Source organism: Vigna angularis, chromosome 7 (assembly GCF_016808095.1).
Source record: "Vigna angularis cultivar LongXiaoDou No.4 chromosome 7, ASM1680809v1, whole genome shotgun sequence".
Lineage (NCBI taxonomy): Eukaryota > Viridiplantae > Streptophyta > Magnoliopsida > Fabales > Fabaceae > Vigna > Vigna angularis.
Genome location: NC_068976.1, coordinates 6,879,630 through 6,906,734, shown reverse-complemented (window position 1 = coordinate 6,906,734; position 27,105 = coordinate 6,879,630). Strand labels below are relative to the sequence as shown.

At 31.8% G+C, this 27,105-nt stretch overlaps 1 protein-coding gene across 1 annotated transcript; it reads right to left on the bottom strand.

Moving 5' to 3' along the window:
• Positions 1 to 1,785: 1,785 nt before the first annotated feature.
• On the bottom strand, positions 1,786 to 2,277 carry LOC108320984 (uncharacterized). The gene has a single exon (XM_017552591.1). It carries the CDS (start codon positions 2,275 to 2,277, stop codon positions 1,786 to 1,788), a length of 492 nt encoding a protein of 163 aa, XP_017408080.1.
• Between the last annotated feature and the right edge of the window lie 24,828 nt (positions 2,278 to 27,105).

The following is a 27,105-nucleotide window of genomic DNA, read 5'->3' as shown; positions in this document are numbered from 1 at the left end:
TATATATATATATATATATATATATATATATATATATATATATATATATATATATATATATATTTGTTAGTATTTTGGATTGCTTTTTAGATTGTTTAGGATTGTAATGACTTGAAATGCATAATATATATCATTTTGTGATGTGTTGGGAATATTTTCTGTATTTCAGGTATAGTTTTATTGTTAAAATAAATTTACTTTTTTTAAGAAAAAACCAAATGGGACGTCGGTTAGTGTCAAAATCGATGTCAAATGACATCTGTTAAGGAGGTCTGACGTTAAATTGATGTCTAACAATAAGACGACGATGGTATGTTAAACGTTGAATGTCCAAAATAACAGATATCAAAAGCCTTTTTTGTAGTGATGTATCTAGAATTTTTCCATGAAGAATAGAGTGAGTGACATGTATAGACACACATAGTTTATATTTATCCTTTGAAGGGTAACAAGCATCTTGGAGAGGGAGGAGACTAGGAATGAATAAGGCAGTGGAATTTCTACGAAAAGAGGATATTGTTTAACTATGTGATTCTCTGTTGTGATTTTTTTTGCATGTATAGTATGATAAGATGATGATGGCCTTCGTTTTAGAAGAGAAGATTTGAGAGGAAGAAAAAAGTTTGGATCAACATGAGCATTTTCAAATAGTATTAATACTAACTTAGTGAAAAAAATATCAAGTCTAGGATTGAATTAAATAAAATATAATATAAAAAAAATTATGATGTTAAGTTTGTCGAGTAAAATAATTAGGATTCATCACTACATTTCTAAGGTATTGTGCTTTGGAGATTAGAACTCTGTTACAAATTTATTCTTAAACAATACTTCAGAGGATGAAAGGAGAAATGAATATTTAAATGTCTTAGGTCGACTTTTAAGAGATGTGAGACTATTGTGAGTGGTAGGAATATAAGCCTTCTAGTTTAGATCTAAGGGGAATGACGGTTCATCCCTAATGGAGACCTTAAAGGATTGATGGTTCATCTTAGAACCTCGGTATCAACCCCACGGTGGTCGTCAATACTTTAATCTCAAGTCCACTGAGTGACATCATTGGGTCAATCACCCCTCATCCAATTTTGTGCTCTGTTACGGTTTTGTTCTTAAAAGGCGTCTTAGAGTGTGGAAGGAGAAAGAAGTATTTAAACGTGATGTGAGATTTTTGGGTGTGGTAGAAACATAAGTCTCATAGTCGATGTTAATGGCATGATTATTCATCCCTAATGAAGGACTTATAGATCAATTATTCGTCTTAAAACCTAATTCACGACCCAACAGTGGACACCAATGTTCCAATCGCAAGTCCGATACCATTGTTAGGATCAACCAATACATTCGCGTGAGATTACCCACATTTGGAGATTGGAGTTTCGTCACGTTTTATCCTCAAAATGCATCTAAAAAATGAAAGAATGAATGAGTATTTAAACCGTCTTAGACTTTGATTTCTAAGCAATGTGATATTATTGGATGTGATAGAAACAATAGATATTTAAACCGTCTTAGGCATGAGGGTAAATTGTTGATGATGAAGGTGTGACCAATGTCTTTGATCTGTTGAGTGGTTTCATTGTATCTCCTCATGAAGGCCCTCAGAGATTCGTCCTTCTCCTGTTTGGTATTGACGAGTTATGCTGGTGTTAAGTCTTGCACTTGGCTGGATGCATATTGTCTCCTAAAGAGGGATTTTACAATGGCAAAACAATCTATTGTGTCGGGAGGAAGAGTATTGTACCATGACAGTGCCTCTCCCATGAGTGATAATGAAAAGGCCCGACACTAAACTAGGTCACTGCTTGTATAAAACGCCATTGAGTTGAGGAATGCCCTGATGTGATCATCCGGATCAGTGGATCCATCATACTTTTCTATTGTTGGAGGAGTTCTCTCGGGCATTGGAGCCTGCATGATTGCAGCCATGAATGGCAGTAAATCGATGGGCTCCCCTATTTCCGGATGACCGTGCGGGTCACCATTTCGATTACCGTTCCGGTTACCATTTGGGTTACCGTTCGGGTTATCATTCCGGTTACCTTTCGGATTACCGTTCGGATTGTCGTTCTGGTTACCGTTCGGATTGTCGTTCGGGTTGCAATTCGGATTGTCGTTCTGGTTACCGATCGGATTATCGTTCGGGTTACCGTTCGGATTGCCGTTCGGGTTACCGTTCGGATTGTCGTTCTGGTTATCGTCGTTAGTACGACCGTGGTGGGCCAACGACACTGAGAATTGCTCAGATGGCTGTCGGTTATACCGTCCGGTTCTTAGCATTGCAATTTCTTCTTCATTGCATCTCTTGTTGAGCTTGTGCCTACGCTTGCAATTGTCCTTTCATGGCCCGTGCCTGTGCCTGCATCTGAGCTTGCATTTGCTCCTGTAGAGTTCGTGCTTGCGCTTGCACTTGATCTATCAATCCTCTGGTGCTCTATTGATCTGACATACTTCTTGTGGTCACCATTGGGCGTCTTCTGCTTGCTCTCGGGCCCCACGGTGGGCGCCAAAATGTTTTGGTATGAATGTACGGGACCGAGAGACTAACCGTTTCTGACGTATCTTCCTCGCTTCCGAATGCCTGGATCAATTGCCTTTCTTTAGCCTGGACCGCTCGGTCATCAGAGTGGACCACTCGGTCACCTTCGGTCTTGTTCGTCCGGTGGACTTCAAGCTTTCACTGCTCGATCGCCTTCTTGGTGGAGGTGGGAGGTACCTGCAAAAGGCTCTCCGACGCTCAAGTTAGGCGTGTTATTGAAGAACTTTAACTCTTAATGAAATACTCAGTGAATGGTTAGCACTGTTTGTGTATTCGAGAGTAGTGGAGAATGAATAAAGTGTACCTGACTTTTGGTCCTGACATTGTATTTATAGGTGATCTCATGGACCTTAAAATGACATAAGCCCAATAAAATATAAACAAAATAAAATATTAACAAACTTACCTATAAATCTGGCTAAAAATATATTAATATCTCTAATATCTTTAATCAGATATTATCAGATATTCTTGATTATTTTTAATCATTTTAATTTATGCTGGGCCCTTGGCTCAGTAACAACTAAAATGTTGGTCCAAATACCATTTGACTAGTGCTGCGAGCCTAATTACGGCTCAATGTCCCTGAAAATCATTTGGCTAGGTTGACTAGTGACGGATAGATTGATCGGTCATATTTGATGACCGTTCGGTCACTATGTAATACAATACAATACTTATATTTAAATTTTTTTAGTTTTTTTTTTAAATTTTGTATTGTGATAATCAATTATATTTATTTATATTAATAAAATATTAATATATGTAATCCTTTCTTACTTGAAGATGTGCATCTTAGCATTTGTATCGTTGGAGAATGTATTTGCATTGTTGGAGAATGTATGTATAGAGGTTATGATATTTTAAATTGCGCTCCATAACTTGTATAAATCTGACATCTTTGGGAATGTTTCTTTCGAGAAAGTGTTGTTGGTATTCTACAATTTTTTTTATCGATGTGTAAGTTAATTATATAAGATAATTAAAATAAGCAACTTAAATTAATGATATAGAAAATGATCTAAAAGACTAAATTAAACACGTGGCTAATTGTGGGGAGTATACTTGTGAAAACAGGTTAGGAGGTGCTCAGCAACACATCACCTTAATTCAACAATGACAAGTGTCCAACGACTTCAATTTAATATTTGTCTTCCAAAAACAATGAATATAATTTTATAACATTGACTAATAATAATAATAAAAAAATGAAAATGATCGTGGTGACTTCTTCCATGCATGATAGCTCATAAACTTCAGACACAATAATGAACAAATATACAATAATTAGAACTCGTATCTTGATTTTTTATTTCTCACAGCTTAATCAATTAGACCGATTCAATAATATGATGCCACGTAAAGTTGTAAACCTATATAGGGTGATTTAATTTAATTATATTTTGATTAGTTCTGAATTTTGGTCAAATGTATAAACATAATCAAACTGGGGATAATGATTGAGATATCGTTTATCATATGAAAACCGTACACGATAATAAAAATACGCATCTCTAACTTTGAATTATGATGTGCACTTAAGTATATGATAATAAAAATACGTATCTCTAACTTGGAATGATGATGTGCACTTAAGTATATATGATGTTTTGTCTCCTTAAAAAGGAATATAATTTCGATAAATCTAAGGTCAATAATCAATGTAAAGACTTCAATAATTTAAGTGCGTCACGATGATTATTATATTAATCTAAATTTCTAAGCGCGTTCTTAGCCACTAATTACAAACCTCATCAGCTGTTAATAGCCTTGAGTTTTAGATAGTGCCCTTTTTTTATTCTCATCTTTTTGTATTCTGTAATTTCTTTGTGATCTATTCACCATATCAATCCTCGGATACATCATTCATGACACGAAAAGAACTTCAATTAATATTCCAATTAGGATAGGATCAAATTTAATGTGCATTTTCTTTACCTTAAAGTATCTTTGTATCTTATTATATGTAAAAAAAACAAATGTTTTGTAATGAATTTGAAATACGACCAATATAGGTTTGTTTATAACGCTATTCTAATAAGTGTTCAATTAAAAAAGAATGAATATTTATATACTGTACTGAATATAAATTACTATTTACGTTAGAATTGTCCTTTTTTTATAGTTATAGCTTATAAAACGATATGTGACATAAATCTAAGCGATTGAAGGGACAAATAATGATAAATCAAAGTTAAATTCTTTATATGTCCATGAATATTGCAATCAAATAATCAATTAATGAATCAAATATCATATACTAAAACTAAATACAATAATAGGCTTTGTAGAAAAAAAAAATTCTATATAATCAATTAGACAAAAGACTTTAAATACGACATTTAAAATAATTATTTGTGTGGTTTAAGATTTAGCTATTTAAGAAATATGGTTCTTAGAGGAAAATACTAAGTTTATACATATGTGAGGAGGTGATAAAAAATATTCGGTGTAGGTAAGTTTGGTCCAATAAAAATGTTTCATCTGTCAACTGAATTTTCTTTGCTGTGATATTTTGATGAAGAATACGGTGGTAACAACAATTGGAGATATTATTTTCCGAAATATAAACTTTCTTTGAATTTTTTCTTCCACGAAATTTGCTTTTTGACAAGTTTTCAGATAAAGTTTTTGTATTAAAAATTTCACATCCACTAAGACTAATTATCTTATCGGTTAATATTGTAACATTAAATTAAATTTAAAATCTATATTTTAATATAATATTAAAATGATATATTAGAATTTATACTAAAAAAATTATTATTTTATTTATTATTAAATTAAATATATATTCTCATCATTAGAAGATATGTTGAGAATTTTATGTCGATTAAAAAGAAGACCTTCTTATATCTGATTGATGGTTAAGAAATATTAGAGTATGTGTGAAATGATATATTGTAAGATTTTCTCAAAGTGAGGTCGTAGTCATGGTTATACAAGGTAATCTTTTAGATTGTATTTGTGCATAGTATCTCTTCTACTCATCTTAACATAGTTTATAAAATAACTCTTAAGAAAAGAAATATCCTAAAAAATGAATTATTAAATAAATAAACAAAATATAAATTCTAAAGTTCATATATACATGAAACTCTATTCTCCAACTCAATCTACCTAAAAATCTGCCTAAGTATATTCCAATCCCTAACTTTGAGAGCGCATATTTTAAAGCAGAAACAATCTATATATACTCGTTCATTGGACGTATATACAATTTCTTCACAAGCCTTAACACATTCGAAAGAAAAAAATCACGTGAACAAATTGAATATAATGATGGATGAATTTTTACAATAACTTATACAAAACTGTCTTTTTTAAATAAAAGCCTTATTTCTTTTAATAGGCAAACAAGAACCATGTCTCCCAGAAGAACAAGTGAGACAAGCGTACAAATCAATAAATTAAAGTTATATAAAGTTGTACGCATCTCTTTCTGATTTCTAATTAGTTATATAAGAATGAATACTAAAACTTTTAAATAAGTTTTCCCAGAAAATACAGAATGTATTAACAACTCTTTTAGTCTTTTCTTAGTTTAAAATTTCATTTGACGAATTATAATAATATAAAAGCAGTTTTACGTTTTGTTTTAGATAAAAATCGAAACATTTTTTTCCCAATAAAAAAGAAAACGAGGAAACATTGGTTTTTCTAAAACAACACATAGTTTTAAACTTACGAAGCATTGGTGTAGCAGAAGTGGATGAATCGAACCGCTAACAACGTTGCGTGACGTAGAAAACTAAGATGCTACGTATTTTGTTGTGGCAATGCATGTTTGCAGGAGTTTTGTTACACGGTGTTTGGTTCGTATGCGTATAAGAAAAATGATTGAATCCATTGGGTTCGTATAATGTGTGTGGTAAAGACAGAGGAGCAATTCGTCGGTGCCTAATAACCTTCATACACCAGTGCATACGCATGTGACTGTGTTTCGAATCACTTCCATCAATCGTGAAAATACCATGCTAAATGAATAATTATTGCTTTTGCTGTATCTTTCTGGGGTGAATAAATTGATTTGTCATATTCCCTCTTAATGATATGAAATATCCTCATAATAATTGAATACTAACCCTAGACAACAAGGTGCCCATGGTTACGAACATTGTTTGTGGTTTTGTCCAAGATATCATCACCTAATAAAACTCCGTTGTCATGTTTAAAAGAGCTGAATCTTTTCGAAACACAAGTCTCGTGTTGGTAAGTTAGAAACAAATAAAGAGCTAAACTTTCAAACTGTTTTTCCTAATGAAACTTAATTAATTATAATCTTGATATGGAGTATATTAATTAAGTGTTTCCTTAATGAAAGTTGACCAAACATAAGATCCTTTTTTGATGTATAGAGTAGATGTTGAAACCCTAAGAGGTTAAAAATATGAGTAGGATATGAAATGATGTTTGTGTGCGTGTGTGTAGAAGGCGAAACAAAATAATAGAAAATGATGGTTGTGTTTGATTGATGTTTATAAATTTGGACCACAAATATTTATCTAAAGGCATCACATGAATGGGACTTTAGTCCAACCTAACCACGAAAAGCTTCCCATGCTTCATTTAGCAATCACAAAGAAGATGACGTTGATAATACGAATACGCCTTTAAAATCAATTAATGAACAGCTAGCTAATCGTATATCACAATTGAGCTATATATATATATATCAAATATTATTAAGGATTTCTATCCTAAACCTTATCTAATCCATAGGTTGAATAAATATTCTTTTAAATTTCTATAAGATTAGGTTTTCTTTTATTAGTAAATAAAATAATGAGACACGATATCTCGTGCACAAAAATATTACATAATACTAGCCAATTTATACAGTATTATTCCACTATGGATACATATATATTATACCAGTGTGTATATATAATATGTTAGTAAATGCATACATAGGGAATGTAAAAGATCCCCATGCCTTAAAATTGATCCTACAAACCAAAAATATTACATAATACTAGCCAATTTATGCACTGTTTCACCCTGAAGTCTCTATACACTCCAAAGATAATAATATGAAATATATCGGACATTTTATGAACAACATGTAGCAGTAGTTTAACCCCCAAAAAAGTCACTGGTTGAAGAAACTATTTTCCATTTTTCAAATATAGTTTTCAAAAAATAGTTCTTGATCAATAAAACTTATTTTTTATCACACCCAAAAAGTTGTCTTTTGGATATTCTTTTCATATCAGTATCTAATTAATTCTCAAATATTAGAAAACCATTATAAGTTTAATATAAAAATAAACTCTTAAGAATATATGAAACTATAGATACTGGAATATCCACAAAACAACATATGAAATAAGTTTAATATTAAAATAAACTGTTAAAAATATATGAAAATGTAGATAGTATCTACAAAAGAATATATATGAAACTGATAAAAAAGATTTATCAGTGACAAGTAAATAACCTAAGATGGTGACATCCATTTTTGATTTAACAAAGAATGTGTGAAACTAATAAGAAACTGAGATTGAAGAAGCAATAATTATAGTGTGTGCATGAATTTGGGAGGACCATTTTCTGCAATGTCGCTCTCAGAAGCAATATATGTTGTTAATCATCCATGCACAAAGCATAAAAAGCTAGCTAATATTAAATAATGCGTTTAAAGCCACCATTTGAAGGTGAGTTTTCTCTGAAGTTGCGTTTCTACTTCGATCCAAACGTATATCTTAGAACCTTGTTCATTCATGTTCCACCTATATATAGTTCTCTATGTATGTAATAAAAATAACTACAAATTAATTAGGGTAGGGGAGGTATCGCACATGCATCTTTAACTCCATTGGTCATGGCGTATAAATGCATTAATAATTTAAGTGGCCCTAACTATTTATTATACAGCTAGCACAAGCAACTTGAACCTAGAATGATTCGGGGATTCTCTCGTATTTACCACAACAAACTTAGGTTATATCTTTAAGAAACAAATGTAGTATGAAACCTTTACTTGAACTTTTCTTCTTTTTTAATTATAGGTACAATACTAGCAAGTGCTCTTTCAGTCACAAGCTTAATATATTATTTGGCATAAGATTTTACAACTTTGACGGTCATTTGTTTAAGTATTAATCAACTACCTACTTGTTATATACGCTGTTACATTCCTTTTGAGTAACATCAATATTTGGTTATAAAAAAATTAGGTAGTTGCTAATTGTTACTATAATAGCATTTGAAGATAAAATCCTATGAGGTCTTGAGAAATGATAAAATCTCCTTGCTGAGTTGTAGATTTTTTTTTTGTCTGGGAATGGGAATTTATGGTGATATCTAATTATCTAATAGGGTTCATTTACACAACAATTTTTCAATATTCAAGTCAACAAGTATATTATATGAGTGAAGAAAAAAATGTGACACTTGTTTTGATAAAAGTGAGTATCTAAAGGTTTTTAGACCTTCATAAATAGGATTGAATAAAAAAAAAATTATCTTTTTTTATATGACTGATAGCTCTCTACTCAAATGAGTAAGTGGTTGAGTTATTAAACATTGGATTCGTTTTGAGTATTTAAGATATAATTAGATAATACCACTACTTTTGAGAAGTTTATAAATAAGTAGGTAGACAAGTTTAGCAAGTTTGAAAGTCAATAATTTATTTAGTAGGTGAATATTTTATTTTCCTCTTTTTTGAGAATGAAATATTTTTTGTGACTAAGTATTTATTTAAGTCATCTTTTTGTGGATAGAATTGTTGAGGATCAATTTTTACAACCAAGTTATAGAGGGTTGAACATGTTGCAATCGAGTTGTAGTTCGTACATTTGTAACAACTTTGCTTTCTATTATGTGCTTAAATTTAACGACTTTATTTATAGAGTTTTTCGTTGATTGTAAATTTCTTGTAAAATATGTTTGATGTTTGTCTTTATGAATAATATATTGGAGGAATTTGTCATTAAAATATAACTGAATTTGTATTCTAAAATTTTATAATTAAGATAAAAAAAATCAAATTAAATCAACACCACTTTCCCAAAGATCAATCAACTCTAATGTCTCTAACACCTAAAGTAATTAATTACATGACATATATATGTTTTGGTACTATGCATCGAACATTGATTTAGAAATAAAGTAAACTAAGAGACTTTGGTGTTTTGGTTGACAAATTGTGTGATGTTTTGGTTGACAAATTGTGTGATTGAGTGCCCATTGTTAAGACATAATTATTATATTATTTTCTTTGACTATATTTATATTTTGGCCTAGGGACAAAAGGGTTTTTTTTAATTTTATTAATTAGGTGCATAAATTAAAATAGAGGGTGTAGAAAGAAAAAACATGCAAATTAAACCATCTCGAGATTTAATAAAATGATATTATGTAAATTTTTTAGAAAATTTAGTTGTTATTATTTTAAAAAACAAATTAGTTAAATGAAAATAGGAAATATAATCTTGGTGGGTTTAAAGATTAAAAGAGATATTATTATTAGAGAAAATCATTATTAGATATTGTTAATTAAAAGATAACTTAAGATATTATTGGATGTAATTAGATATTATTATTAGATAATAATAATAATAATAAGTAATAATAATAATATATTATTGATAGACTTATTATAATAAATTAGAATAATAACATTAAGATAAAATATATTAGGGATTGATCATAATTAATTAAGTTAAAGATAAAGTTAATATAGGAGACACCTCCAATTTATATAGAAACTCTGACCATTAGGAAAAGAAGATAGAAACCTAAAACTTAAAAAAAAAGAGAAAAATAGAGAGATAGGGAGAGAGAATGTTTTCTAGAAGAGAGACAAAGGAGCTGTAGAAAACATTAGTGCAAGAGAAGATTTGTGGTGTTTTTGGAATATAGATAAAGCCCTAGAATTGGTCAAGGTATGGGGAAACTTACCTTTGTTTTCTTGTTGTTGTATGTTATATGTGTTCTTCATTATCATAATTGATAATCCTTATTTGATACATGTTTATATGATTATAATTATCTGTTGCTATTGTTGGGCAAAAATTTGTATGGATGGGCATAGAGTTTATGTAATATTTGTGTTGAGTTTTTTCTATGAATGTATATATTGTTTGTTGGGTTATCCCAACATAGATTTAATGTTAAGGGAGAACAAAGTTATGATGCTTGGATTTTTCCATGCAAATATATGTGGTAAGACTGTTGTGATAATCATATGAAGTATATTTGGGTTTGTTGGGATATAATAGGTATAATGATTGGGTTTGGATGACTTAAGTGTTGTGATGTATGTGTTTGAGTATGTTTATAAGGGTATGTGATGCTTGAATGCATGATGTCTTAAGCATGTTTTCACGTGATTTAGGATTGATACATGGGGATTGGACCTTAGGGTTTGGTCCATGACAATGATTATTTACGGGAATAATCAATTATCTGGGATGAAAATCGATTATGTGGAATGTGATAATAATCATAGATTGAGATTAGTGGTTATGTTTAAGGTCAAGTTTGACTTGTGGTTGAGATTGAAGCATGAGTGGAAGATGGAATGCATAAGGGTGTGTGTGGTTAATGATCACGAGGCATGTGAGATTAGTTTACTTGTTGTAACTAGTAAATTCTGGTTTCATCTGCGGATAGGTGCTCCCTTTAACATTGGTTGTTGAAAAGGGAGCGATATTCCCTTTGGCGTTGATTGTTGAAAAAGGGGATGACTCTCTTTGGCATTAGTTGTTGAAAAAAGAGTGGTGACTCCCTTTGGCATTGGTTGTTGAAAAGGGAGGGATATTCCTCTTGACATTGATTATTGAAAAGGGGATGACTCTCTTTGGCATTGGTTGCTGAAAAGAGAGTGGTGACTCCCTTTGACATTGGTTGTGGAAAAGGGAGAGATATTCCCTTTGGCATTGATTGTTGAAAAGGGGATGAATCTTCTTGGCATTGGTGGTTGAAAAGAGAATGGTAACTCTCCTTGGCATTGGTTGATGAAAAGAGAGTGGTGCTCTCTTTGAAAAATAGTTGTAGAAAAGAGAATGATATTCCAATAGTGAATCTTCTTTGGTGAAGGGGATAAATGTTCTTCCTTATTGTATGTTATATGTGTTCTTCAACTAAATTCATATCATATAATGCAAATCCGTATCACATGCAAATTCAAGTTTAATCACTACAATATTTTCCAACTCATAACATCACATTCTTACATGATTTATCAAAATAACGATGACTTAAACTTTTAATGATGTTGATTAAGTGAAATTATCAACTTATATCCCTTACTTAAGTTATAATATGTTATTTGACTGAAAGGCCTTATCATTTGGGTGTCTTACCAACCTTTTCAAATATATACATTAAGAATAGAGAAAATTAATTCACTTTTTTCATTTAAACTAAGAACTAGTTGCTTAAGTGGCAAAAGGATGTTGCTTAAACGACAAAAATATCACTTATGTGATATAATTCTTTAAGACATGAAAATCAAAATAGAAACTCACCAAACTCTCGTATATATACATTTCTTTAGCGACCAACCACTTAAGAGATAACTTCCCAAAGGTGAGAGAATTATGTACTTTCTCTCCCATGTGTTGGTACCTAAAACTAAGAAGGAGTTTTATGAACACAAGGCTTGATAGCATCATTCCTTATACGATAAACAACATTCAAAAAGTGTAAACACAATACACTGCTTGGTTCCAGAAAGAGAACAAAACATCACATTGTCATAAAGAAGACTAGCTATGGTTGCACCAGAGAATAAAACAACACATGGACCCACCGTATGTTGGGTTTTCATTTTTCGTAGGTACAACAACGTTTGATTCATGTTTTACAACGATGGGAAGGCACTAAACAAAAGCAAAAACATGGTTATCAGTTAATTGTACTGAAAAAAAATAATAGGTTCAGTTTTTCTAAACTGCACTAAATAATAGTATAATTAGTTTTTGGCATAAATAGATTTGGTTTTTTAGTATGAAATAGTAAATTTAATTATAGTTTAGCATAGTTAAGTTACTTTTCCCCAACCCTAGCTGCATGGACAATATACTCTATTCTTTGCATATGAGCTACTCTATACGCATCGACAAGGTTCAAATTAAAATATCAAAAGTGGACATTAGAGACAAAAGAGATATTCAAAGAATGTTCTTCACTTGAAGAGGTGTCTAAAAGAACGTACAACCTACTTCAAGTAAAGTACTGAAAAAACATGTCTGCTCTAACAAGTTGAATTTAACCAATGGTTGTTGAACACAAAGAAAGAGAAAGTGCAAGAATCAAGGCCAAAACCTTAGTCTAACGGACACTTATCCAAAAAGCTTTTAAATAGAAGAACTTTCAAATGAAAATCAAGAGGATAACATAAAACACAATATTCATCCTTTGAGAAGCGTTCAAAAGAAAAACATAAAAAGAATATATCTCAACAGAAAAAGAGAAGAAGAGAAAAGAAGAAAGGAAATACTCTCGAGATTTATTATAATATTGCTTATTGATTGTAACAAAGAGAGAAAGAGAAAAGAGATAAACACTAACGAATGTTTGACTGCTTTGTATTGTAATTACATCCTCTCTACGAGAGTAATAGTCTGAACGACTTGTAAGAAATCTTTGATTGCTATTATGAAGAGAATTAAAATACTTGTTGAACTCGATTGAATTAAGGAAATCTAGGCAAGGTTGCTTAATATCAAAAGTGGTGTGAATACTCATCCAGTCTAGGGTAACAGGAGGTTATTCCCCGAATGAGGAGACCATGAGTGGTGCAAATACTGAGTTGTAATTTTGTGAAGATTACAGGAGAACCCTTTACGTAGGAGACTAGACGTATCTTAGTTAAAGTGAACTAGTATAAAAAATCTGTTCAATTATCTCTTCTCTTGCCTAAACGCTTCTCTTATAAAACCTGGAGTTGTGTTTTTTATTTTTGAATACAAGAACTGATGACTTGGGCCTAAACCCATCAACTATTCAAGGCCCAATGACTAGAAGAATAACAAGAAAGCTCCAAGGGGAGTTAGAAGAGTCACCCAAAGAATCCAATGAGCTATTTCTCAATTTCAATTGGTAGCTACGGGATCCAAAAGAGTGAGCTAAGCCCATGAAGATTGGAGACCTTTTGAGGCATTCAAACCTGTCAGTGCTAGGGATGGCAACGGGTCGGGTCGGGCACGGATAGTGCCTACTCGTAACCCGACCCGCATGCAAAAAACCGTACCCACAACCCGACCCGCTACCTATTGGATATCCGCATAAAAAAAATCCGTGTATTTTTTTCAACCCGCGAATATCCGTTGGATACCCGTTTTCAACCCACAAATATTTGAAAAATATATTTTGTGAATTTTTAAATAAAGTTTAAATTAAATTACAAGTTAAAGAGAACAATTAATATATTTGCTACATATTAAAAAGACACAATATAATTTTTAAACAGTTAAAGAAAACAAATACTGAACAACTTTTGACAAAAAAAAAAGATATGAGGAAGAAACACCCCGTAACTGAAGTCTCAATTTAGTAAGTCTCAATTTAGTCACAGGATTAACCCGCAAATACCTATCAATGTATGAAACAGAGTGATAAAGAATTTCCGGGAGAACGCAAACAGGAACCTTAAACCCAAATTTCGGAAACGAACGCAATCACAGAAATCTCCAAACCGTGATAACCACCAGGGTGTTCAAAAATCCTACATTATTGAACTAAAATCCAAAAAAACTCAAAACACTCATTCAAATCATAACCCCAAAATCGCGTCACCAATCAATACGGAAGAAATCAAGAAACGAACTCCCAAAACGCGAATCAAAATGTACAAAAGAAACCCCCAATATCAGAAAACAAATAAAACCCTAATTTCAAATCCCAAATCGGAACAAAACCCTAATCAGAACCAAGAGAGAGAGAGAGAGAGGAAGAGGGAATGGAGCCTACTCCCTGCACGACCTGAACCAGAAGGAAGAAGAAAAGAGTCCTCCGTTAAGAACGAATTTTCTAATGGGATTCTATGTATATGTTTGATATCTCTATTAGGGATAGCTCAAAAGTAATGTAACCCTTTTTTTTTCTTTTCTTCTTTTAAAAAAAAGGTAATTGAAAGGAATCCTAAGTCATTGTTATTAAAATTTCCCCTTTTCTTAAGAGTAATAAAAAAAATTAATTTTAAAAACTATTAATTAATTTTTTTTTGGGTAACGGGTATCCGCGGGTTGGATAGTATAATACCCACATCCGACCTGTTTAGAAGCGGGTATTAAAATACCCGCTACCCATTACCCGCGGATAATAAATATCCATGGATAGTAACTATCTGTCACGGGTTTTATTCGCGGATATCTGCGGACGCCGATTTTTTTGCCATCCCTAGCCAGTGCCTAGTACCCCTTGCTAAGTGCCCAATAGCAACGAGTAGAAATAGTTTAGTGCACATGTATTTGGTGCAACTTTCCACTTCAGCACATGAATCACACATGTATACGTGGCACTTGATCCACATTTCACGGCTGATCATCAGCCTAACTTAAAGCTCGACGTTGGGTGCTATAAATGAAGTATTTCTTATCTTCTAAATCACTTTTGAATGAATTAGAGTTATGCTGTTGGAATGCACCCAACCTCTTATCTGAAAGTTTTCTCAAATGCTTCTTCCCCTATCCCTCGATCTTCCTTCCATAGATGGTAGGTTGTCTAAGTTAGAGCCCCCTCCATAAGCACCTCACCCACTATACTTCATTAACTTCCATAGCTTTTGCTGCCTTCCAATATGCAAGCATGTTCTCTGCTTAGCTCACAAGTATGGAGCTCTCCATTACACAAGGCAAGCCATCAAGAACCTTCCAAGCTAAATGTTATTCTTCAACAAAGGAAGTTCTTATAAAATATGCAGTGTACATTCTGAATAGCACGTCAAAAGAAGCTATCTTTTATAATAATTTATTAGTTCGAGCATTTAATAAAAAAAACTCAAAGCTCGATAACGTGCTATATAAGAAGGGTTGTAAAAAGAATTTTTCCATTAATACTATTCAACTTTCCTTCTAGTGTTTTTCAAGTATTTTAATAGTCCTTATTTGAACCATTGTTGCAGTTATAGTTTGGTTATCAATTGAGATATGTAAAGCCATTAAAGTTTCAAAAAAATTCAAAATGTCTATAAATCCATATTTTCTTGATTTAAATATCCTAAAAAGTTTTAAACACATAATTGAAGTCAATAATCACATAACTTTAGTTTTTTAGTTAATCAAAATCAATTAATTTCAATTTAAACATATAATCATACTAGTGCAGAAAAGACTTTTAACGTCTGTTATTTTGGGTTTTTACGTGTGATCTCGACTTGACGTCTATTCGAGTGACGTTGATGCGACGTCGGACCCCAGGTCCACGTCTATATAGACGTCTAACCTATACAGGTCAAACGTCTGTATAGATGTCTGACCTGTACAAGTCAGACGTTTATATAGACGTCTGATCTGTATAGGTCAGACACCTATATAGACCTCTGACTAGTGTCAGCAGACGTCTAAGACCGTGGCGCGAGCTTAGCCTCTACAATCCATTAGACGTCTGTGTGTGCACTGACAGAAACATGCATACTGAAAAGCCAATAACATTCATAAACAAAAACTTTTAAACAAGAATGCTAACCTTCTTAATAGATTAAAAACTTAGTGGAGGGAAATGGAGGAAAGGAAAATGCAAGAAATCGCCGCCTAAGAACGCAAGAAATCGCCGCCCAAGGACACGAGCAAAAATGCACCAAAACACAACGAAAACGCATTTTAATTGGTTCAATTGGAAGGTAATTCATCAAAGACTAATTTAATCAGAGCAAAACAAAGTTTAATTGGTCCAAAAGAGAGAAAATGCACCTGGAAAATGCAAACCAGGGAGAGAAAATGAGAGGAGGAAGATGATGAAGAGTGCACGTAACTACCCGCAACTAGACTTCGGCGCCCCTCCCAAGTAGATGTCTATATGCATTGAAACATCGGGGCCCCTCCTAAGCTGACGTTTAAAGCATTTAAAAATTTAAATTTGGCGAAGCCCTTAGGCATCCGACATAAGGGGCACCAACGTCTAAGGTCCATTTAGAAGTCAGGGTTGTCTAGCCAACGTTTAAGGGCAATGGAACAGTCACTTTTTACCTACTTTTGCAAGCCATTTGGCGTTCGACATAAGGACTCAGACCTCTAATTCGTATTTAGACGTCCGGATGGCGGGGTCAGACGTCTAAATGACGAAATAAAAATGACTTTTGAGATTCTGGCATGTCCATTTTGGCGTCCAATGGAGCTGTCTGACATCTATATAGACTATAGAAGTCAGACACCCCCAACCCGGACGTCTAATAGGAATAATTTTTTTTTTTTTTACTTTTACGTATTTTTTTTGGCTCCAATGGAGCTGTCTGACGTCTAAATAGACTATAGACGTCAGGCCCCCCATATCGGACGTCTAAATACTCTTTTTAATTACAAAAATGCCACTGGACAATTTTTACGTTGCATATTTGAAGGTCGAACGTCTAAATGTTGAGGTCAAAAGCCTTTTCTGCACTTGTCACCAAATTAACAATAATTACAAAAATTAGTAAATCCACTACAACTTATAAATTCTCTTATGTGGTAGTTACTTGCATACCACATAGCCAAAAAAGAGTTGGGTAACAACAAAATCCTAGAGACCTACTAAAACATTGTTAAACAAATTAAAGCTTCAACCCATGAAAGATTTACTTTTCTCAACTAAAAGAAGCAATAAAAGGTCAAACACTAACATAATTAGTTAAATGGTCGGAAATTTGAGAGATATCATATTAAATTGCACTTAATCTAAATTAAATATATTTAAATATAAATGTTTCAAAACACGGTAAACCAAATAGTAGCTAAAAACACTCGGTGAATGGATTGAAAAAATGTCTTTAAAAATTTGAAAGAAACCTTAATTGTTTGATGATAGAAAAAAGTTAATACAAGAGTTAATGAAGACCATTTCAATAAAAATTCTAGATAATGAGCAAAAGAAAAAACTCAAGAAAGCGAACAAAATTTATATTGGTTTAATTTTATCTAAATCTACATTTAGTTAATCCAAACAATTCGTGTAAGATTTTTCACCAAAATATTGAAATATTCAATTATAAAAGCACCTATGTACCAAAATAAGACAAAAACAAGTACTTCTTGAAACACCCTTCAAGAATATTTTCAAAGGAAATGAAGAACAATCAATTATGTATTGTACACACCAAACACTGAAACACAAATTTATATATTTAAATTACAATAAAAAAAACAACGAAAGATATCACCTTATGTGTGGTAGATTATGTATAGAGTCAACCTATATTGTTCACTCTCCCTTGAAGATTTCTTGAGCAAACTTTCAAAACAAGATGGATTTTGAAAACAATATTATTTCCTGTAAAAACTTCTTACTCACTATAATGCTATTTGGATTCAAAATGAATAATGAAAATATTACTTCTATAAGGAAGACAACCTTCTTTTTAAGAAAATTTTAAATTAAATAAAATTAAATAATTGATTATTACTCAAAAATAATTGATTAATTTGTTCATTCATCAACCCACAAAGCAACTACTCGTCGAGTTCCTCTCAGTTGACTGCTCTACTTGAGGTCAACCTCTTGGACATCACCTCGTGGACAACAACCTTGATCGAATGACATGACCAGTTGATTACAAAATGATAATATTAACAATGGTAATGAAGAATTAACATGTTTATTATCAATTAAGGTATGATTAAGTGGTTATTATACCGAAAAAATATATCATAAAAATAATTATAAATAAAGGTTTAAGATAACTTTCATATACAAGCACATAATATGTATCACTACATTAATTACTATCTAATCAATTATCTACTGATTTTAGCATTGGAATATCTTCTACGTATAACATCCAAGCAGTTATGGATGAACGGGAGACCTTAAGATATAAACGACAAGACAGAGCAAAAAAAAACAAACAATCCAAAATCTGAATGGACTAAAAGATGACTTAACACTCATGCGGTCATATCCGAACAGCACAGAAAACTCAAAACCAAACAACATAATCTTTGAACAATACGCAAAAATTGATAATACTCAGTATTGGAGATCGACCACAGTACAGCCCCTACCATCCCGAAAGAATTAAAAACCACATATACGTATGGCTTTTAGCTTTGTTTTACCAACAAACACGGCAATGATTATATAATAAGAGAAATAAATATTGAAATCATAAATTTACAATGATAAGAGTTTTTAGATAAAAAACAAACTCCAGAAAAACATTTTAACGAGTCAGCATTGATCTTTACTCAATTATCATATCACTGATACAATCCGAGGAAGAAAATTATGGTAATTAATTTCAAAAATATAAAATGATAGAAGAAAAAAGACGGTGAAAGTTTTATTTGTATGATGTTTTATTTGTAACCACATATATCTTTAATTAAAATATGGAAATAAACTTCTTTCTAGTGCACATCAAATTAAAGAACAAAGACATATCATCCGATAATAATAAAAACTTTTATGATACATTATAGAGAATTATGAAAGTCTAAAAAAAGGTTATAATAATATATTAAATAAATATAAAGAGATAATGTATAGAGAGATTCTTAATGGATATTGCTTTGCAGGAATCATGCCAATTTAGAAAAGAAATAAATTTAGAAAAAAACCAAAAACAAAAAATGACTTGGAGAATGAAAAAGAAAGAGCTTATTCCTTACGCGTTAAGGGCTGTGAGTTTGCTGTGTATGCTGGAAAAATAGTTATTAGGTAAAAGGAAAAAAGATTAATATACTAAATAAGGTAATACATTTCATTAAAAAATAATTGTCTCAAAAGGTTGCAATAAGTAACTTTTATATTTTTAAAACAGTAATTTTTTTTTCTTTTGTTTCTTCTGAATGTTATAAACGTTTATCAGAAATAGTTTTTTTTTTTTTTAAAATAAAAGGTAAGACAAAATGTGATTTAAATTGGTATCATATGAAATAATAGAGTAAGTTACTCCTTGAAAATGTAAAATGAATTAGAAAACATAAAAAATATTTAAATATATATGTATCAATAATTTTCATATACAGCCCTGTCTGTCGACTACGAATCTGAAAGAAAAAGGAAAACACTGGACAATCTAAAGGAGAAATAAAAGAAGAGGGAGTGAACGGATGGAATGAAGGGAGAAACTAGGGTTTAGGTGAAATGAAGGGAGAAATTGTCAGAAGATTTTTAGAGGAAAATTAACTTTTAGAAAAATAATGGGTTTAGGCAGAGATGAGTTTTAGATCTGGAGGGAATAAAATTTTAGAATTGCTAAAATAGAACTTAGTCTAAAATTTTTAGAGGGAAAATTGTAAAAGAATTAGAAAATGATAAATAAAAATATATTTTTATTTGAAGAGGTTATAAACCTCTCTTAAAAGAAATTAAAACCCCACAAATATTGTCATTTAGATAATTTAAATTAAACATCTCTTAAAGTATGTTTTTTATTACCTCCCAAAATAACCCCTCTAAATAAGGTTTTTTTTTGTAGTGAAACTATAATAAATAAAAGGGACGAGCTATTTGCATTATTGAAAATATTGATAAATAAACAATAGTAAATCTAACACTTCATCGTGACATGTATTACTACACAAATAATATAAATTTACCCTGTAAATGAGTATCTCAATTACAAACCCAAAAGTAATATTTAATTGATAAATGTTTATAGAATGTTATTTTATTTTATTTGCAAGAGATACATTGTTTCATATATCAAATTATGGATTTATAAAAATCTCATATAATGTATATCAATAATTTATATATTTCATTCCTAAAGTGTACTCCTTCAATATATAGTTGTTTTTCACTATCATGTGGGTTTTGACTAGTCCAATCGAATAGACACAGAACATGGGCAATCCTGACAAAGAAAAATATAAAGAACCCTAATCCTTATTCGAGTTAATTGGGACAAAAAGAAGCATTATAAAAAAGTCTAACAAAAAATAAAGAAAAGAAAAGAACTAATTAATGAAGAAAAAGAAAAACACTAAGCTGGTGCCATAATTAAGAAAAGTGGCAGACCCTAACAGTAGAAAAAAGGTCCAAGAGGGACCATCACGCATACTTATCAATGCCCCATCTGATAACTTTTAATATACGAAAAATATCTTCTTCTTTTTATCATATTTGAAAATTATTTTCCAGAAATTATAATTTTTAGGAATACCGTAAATATATGGATATTTTCAAGAATAAGATACATTAAGAAATTCTAAAATAGGTAAAATCATATAAGATATCAAAATTTAACATTGTCAAGTTAAAATTTCTCATAAACTTAAAACAAATTTCGTACCAAACAACCTAACGATATAAATTCCATTTTCATTAGTTAAATTTCCTGCTAAGTAAGGAGTACCATTTGTAATTCTTACTCATTATGATTAAAGATTTTTTTAGTTTTTTCTTTTCGTTCCTAACAAATACATTCCTTCTCATACTTGAAGGGACATTATTAAATAGATGGAATTTTTCATTTTTGTTTAAATTTTTCAAACTTTAGAAACCAAAGCTCCAACTTCATGAGTCCATTATACAAACACAAAATAGGAAAGGAATTTTTAATATAAGTAGCCTCTTTTTTTTCTTATTTATTAAGTTCCCTTTTTTACACGTTTTTTTATTAAAAACCTCTTCCATATTTATTGCAAAAAACAAGATAATAAGAAAATAGAAGCATGGGGTGGCATGAAACATAACAGTACACAAAGAAGCAGACGAAAAGAGAGTCAATTAACACAAACTCATCTTCAATGATCTTATCTATTCACATATTCAAACACAACGTAATTGTCTCCACGTCTCCAACATAATAGTGATTTGCGAAACCAAAGAGAGCAACAAAAACCTAACTCTATAACCACGTCTACGTTGTTGTCTCACGCAATCACAGAAACCTAGCTGGATTCAAAACTCAACAAATGTTGTTTATTCAGATGATATCAATATACATTTAAAGCGATTCCTTTATAACATAAATAATAATTCATTTATGTAACATCCTATATATCAATAATGAATATAGCTGTTCATGCAACTTTGTCAAACTAATTCTCCTGGAGATACAGCCAACAATAGCTGTTCATTCACGAACTTGAAGACGATTATCATGAACTTCACCAATTTTATATATTATATCCAAAGAAAAATGCTAGATTGTAGAAGACAGAGTTAGGCTTAAATCTGTCACGCCAGCAATGATTTATGCCAAATGCTTTTTATTTATTTATAGTTACACTATAGGAAAAACGTTAATTTTCGAAGGAATAATACTGACGGCCTTTGGGGTCTTTGATAAAGTTGATTTACTGAAAGATGTACCGACGGTAATGTAAGTGGTTGATTACCAAAGGCTTTTTGAGTTTACCGAAGGCATAAGTCGTCGCTATAAGCATCGACCTAGTGAAATGAAAATTTGGGATTTCCCTCTCTCATTCTCCAAATTTTAGTTTCCACAGAAGCTTTCCCCCAATTTTTCGTCTCTCACCTCAGAACCCCCAAGCATCTTCCTCTGTCGTTCTGAAATCAAAATTAACCCCTTTTTTGCTGCAATTGTTGTGTCGACGTTAGGATAGTGCCGGTGAGGAGGGTGGTGGTTGAGGGATTACATTATTTCGAGGGGGTTGTTCGAAGGTGGTGGTCGCGGCGTGACGACGGTGTTGTGGCGACCTGAAGACGGTGTGCTCAGAACTTGAAGGAACTTGGTTGAGGGACTTCGTTGGAGGGGTCGTTGTGGGCTTGTGTGGCTGTCGTGATGTACAAAGGTTGCCATCGTCAAGGGCTTTCTTGGTTGAGGTAAGTTGTGCGTTTAAAAATTCATTATGAGTTACAATGTTCTTGAATCTGTTTGATGTTCTTGTGGCAGCAGTGTATGATGTTGTTTGATTGAGAAAGTTTATTGGTTTGTTGCCTTTGCTTCTAATGCGTGCAACTATGTGCTCTAACTACGCAAAACTTCAACTACGAAGTGAACCTTTGATATTGATTGAATGGTTTAAAGTGTACTTAGTAGGACTTGTAGGTTACAAAATTTAGGTCTAAGTCTAAGTCCAACCACCAAAAAAAAAATAGTTATACTAACCATTTATATCGAGCAATCCGTTTAATCGGTTTGATCTTAAATCAAGGGATTTGAGACGTTGAAGCCCACTTAGAGATGAGAGAAATTCATTGGAGAAACTGTTTGAAGTCAGCTTTAGGACTTGTAAATTGGGTGGCCATGTAAATCCATCCTTCTCTGATAGAAACAAAATTGACAACATCTAATTATGAGTGTACACACTAAATAAGGAGCATGCATATTTGCATTGATTCGAATTTACTTCGGTAAAATAAAGAATAAGCATAACTAACCTAAACGCCAAAAAATAGTCTCATTCAACTGGTTCCCCTCCATCTCAAGAATCTTCAGAGACCTTATCTTTGATATATCTAGTAATATACATACTCATTACACTCATATATTTTCAACCAAAAAGCATGATGATGATTTGAAATGTAGGAAGTGTAACATACTAAGAATTGATCTTGGAGTCAATTCACTGTATCCTAAATTTAAAGACTTTAGACATGAAAGTCCACTGAGAATGCAATATCACTGTCATTGAAGTTGTTGTAAGACAAGTCAAGGACCTCAAGATTCTTCAACATAGAGCATAAACCTGCAAGGTAAAGTGTCTTACATTACATACGTGTATATATATATATATATATATATATATATATATATATATATATATATATATATATATATTATCCTGAAGCTTATCAGTATCCTTAGCTTTATAAATGAAATGGGAAAATTATTCCACCTTGGATATGATTATCTGAGTCAAATTCATTCATTGCCAGACAAATAGAGTTCTTCCAGAGATGTGAATCCCTCGAGAGATGTCAAAATGTCATTAGTCAAATAGTTCCAACTTATGTCAAGGACTTCTAATCTAAGCAACTTCGATGATAGAGTTTCAAAATCTAAAGGAATACACATGTGTTAGTACTCAAAGGTAGTATAAGAAGCCAACCAATTTTGAAGTAAAAATTAAAAATAAGCTTATCACACATAGAATCAACAATTGATAGTGGCAGTTCCCATAAATGCAGAAAATTTCACTAATAATTGTTGCAGAATGGAGAAACAGTGGAGTCAAGGCTGGGTGGTTCAATTAAATGCATAAAAAGGTCATAATCAACTAGACCTAGCTACAGACTATCAACTAGGAGATATGAAGTGACCTAAAACCACTCAAAGACTAAAGCACGGTGCAAAGCTCTACAAAAAATAGAAACAATGATAAAACTAGCAAAATGATCAACTTAACTACTCTTTTTGAGATTCAGTGATAATTTCTGATTGTTAGAACTTGAAACATGTATGAATGTATCAAATACACTTGTCTCAAGCATTAGAATCAATAAATTTTTGCCAAAAAGAGTGTGCTCATGATCAAACCATTAGAGTAAATGCCTTTTACAACCTGTATAATGTTTCTTTTTCACATGTTTCAATTCAAATCACAACCTAGCTTTTGTTACAACCCAAACCAATTACAAATGCACAAATTCAAAAATTAGAGTTGGATTCAACTTTGCACTAGAAAAAATGAACTGTAAATTGAGGTTTTGAGTTGTGAAATTGCATAATAGTGGTTATAAGTCAAATTAGAATTTTAGAACAACTTTAAATCATCAAAACAAAGTCTTTTGAGCTATTATTTAGCATAGAAATAGTAGATTCCAAAATTTGACCTTATAACAGCTAATAATGTAGTAAATTAAACAACCACACACCTCATTCTAAGTTGTAATGATTCAAACAGCTAGCTATCAATGCAAATGACTGTAGAAAGTGTAAATACACTAAACTAAGCTTGAAAGCAACAAATAAGCATGATCAAACTCGAACTGGACATTGCAAGAACATTTAACACAGTGAAAACCATCACTTTTTGAGTTAAAATAGAAGTGGAGTAGTGATTTTGAGTTGCAGACTGTTTATAACTCATTTTAGAGTTTAAACACAATTAAAATCATCAAATAAAGTTACTTGAACATTCAGTTGTGTGTTTAAATCACTTGCATATGTTTTTTAGTATCAAACCACCAAACTAGGGACTTTTTCTAGTGCAAAATTTGTTTTCCAGCTAAGGTTTGATTCTTTTCTCTAGTTGCAGTGCATTTATAGTCAGGAGGGTGGTCCGTTAACATCACGGTGTGTGGACGTTGCTGTCAAGAGGGTGCTTGTCTTCGTCAAGGGAGGCTCTTGGGAGACCATTGCGTCGAGGTATGTTCTCTGTGTTTGTCTAAGCCTTATATTTATTTTTACAATTAGATTGGATGAAGCGATTCTCCTAGATGTGCAGAATAATTTACTAGTGTCAGGAATTTATTTTTGATTATGCTTATATGATGGAACCACTGTGAATAAATTGAAGTTGAAGAGGAACATTTTATATTTCATTGTGTGCGTTTTCTGCCTTAAATAAGCATGGATAGGAGTAATAATTTCGTAATTGTATTATAAGATCATCATAGGTAGGGTAGTATTCTTCTACCTGATTCCTCTTTGGCAGATGTCGATTAGAACAAAGTTGGTCTTCCAATGTAACTTGTTTTTGTCTCAATTCTCCTCAATTATTCACGTTGTTGGCTGGGCTAGTGGGTTGTCCTTCCTTCTCTAAATATTTATTTGAAGACTTCAATCTAACCAATGTTGTTCGTCCCTCTAGTCATGGCGTTGGCTTGGCTTTCATTATTCCTTATAATCAATATTTTTTTTATGACTAATCCATGATTATAGACGGACCCAATTCGAAGTGGGCTTATGTGCTAGAGAACTGTGGCCTCCTATTCTAGTTTTCACGTTAGATTGTTGAAGTTTGGGATAGCTTTGTCCTTGGTTTTGTCCTCACTCAAACATGTATGGTGACCTTCCTCATTTGTCACTCTTATTAGTTGGTTCAGTTGTGTGAAGGAGCCTCCTTAGTCTGTATTTTTTCAGATATTTTCATAAGGAAAACCAAGCTTTACTTCATTTCTCTTTTCTTTAAAATCGTGGCCTTGTGAGCATGAATATACGTAGGAATTAGTTGGCACCAAAGACACCTTTGCTCATTAAAATGTATTCCAATCTGATGAGAGTGAATGAAGCCAAAACAGATTTATGAGATTTGAATCAGAAATTACAAAGCTTTAGTAGCCGAGAGTGAATTTGTTCTATTAAAATCCTTCTTCTCTTTTAGTGTGGATTTTTCAGGGTTTTCCTTAATGAGCAGACTTGTTTTCGGCCTTGAGATGCAGAGCTATTACCCTGAGTCATTTTAAATCCATGAAGAACAAAATAGCTCATGAAATCAATAGCTTAATCCAATGGAAACTAAACAAAGGACCCGCTGAACGTTTTAGTACTGCAACATTTGAATCTGGTTTTGATTTTTAATAATCTGATATATGTAAAGGAATTTTTGTTTGGACTGTCTGCTGCATGAGCTTTGAGGTCATGAGTTACTCTTCCTTTTAGTATAATTGCACAAGAGTTGTACCCGGGAGAGTTATGTTCCTTCTTTGATAGCCAAACTATTAAATTGAAATTATAACCTTTTCTACCGGTTTGGAACTAGAACAATGATAATGTAACCGTAAAGGTTTACCTTTGGCCAAAATACTTAACATACTGATGTGCAAACATATTTAAGGTTGTATGCCCTCTATGTGTAGAGTCCTCGTTGCTATCATATCTCCTCCCTCTTGATTACGTTTCCAGAGTACTAAGTCTTCTGTTGGTATGATTTAGATTCTGAAATCTAATTAGAAATCTTTAAATAAACTGTGAAAATATTTATATGAATAAGTTGATGTTAAAAAGTGAAAAATGCTAGACATAATGTATAAAAAATGAAATAATGAGGTGTGGTTAGAGTAAATAATGAGGAAATGCAGTATAGGTTAAAGAGCAAAAGAGCAAATTACTTAATGTCTCTGAATTGGAAGTTATATGATTAAGTAAATGATTCATGGATAAAATATTAGAGGAAAGACCATCTTATCCTTATTTTGTTATTTCTCTTCCACAAATTATTAAAGTGTTTTATTTAATTAAAGGGCTTGATTAGTTAGTTAACAATTCGACCTACTGGGAGCTAAATTCGATACCTTTCAAAAAGTAGCTGAACTAGTTTTATTATCATTTGAAATGATGGACTACAAGTCTTATTTTGTTGGTGTAGAAATCTTTGCATATGACAGTCAAGTAATATTAGCCACCATGGAATCTGAATATATATATATATATATATATATATATATATATATATATATCTATATATATATATATATATATCTATATATATATATATATCATATGAAGTGGTAATTGTGTATGATGAAGAAGTAAGTAGCTTTGTTTATGATCTGACTGTGAGTGGACAATAGAATTATCTTATATGACAAAACCAAATGAACATGGCTCATGGACCAAATTA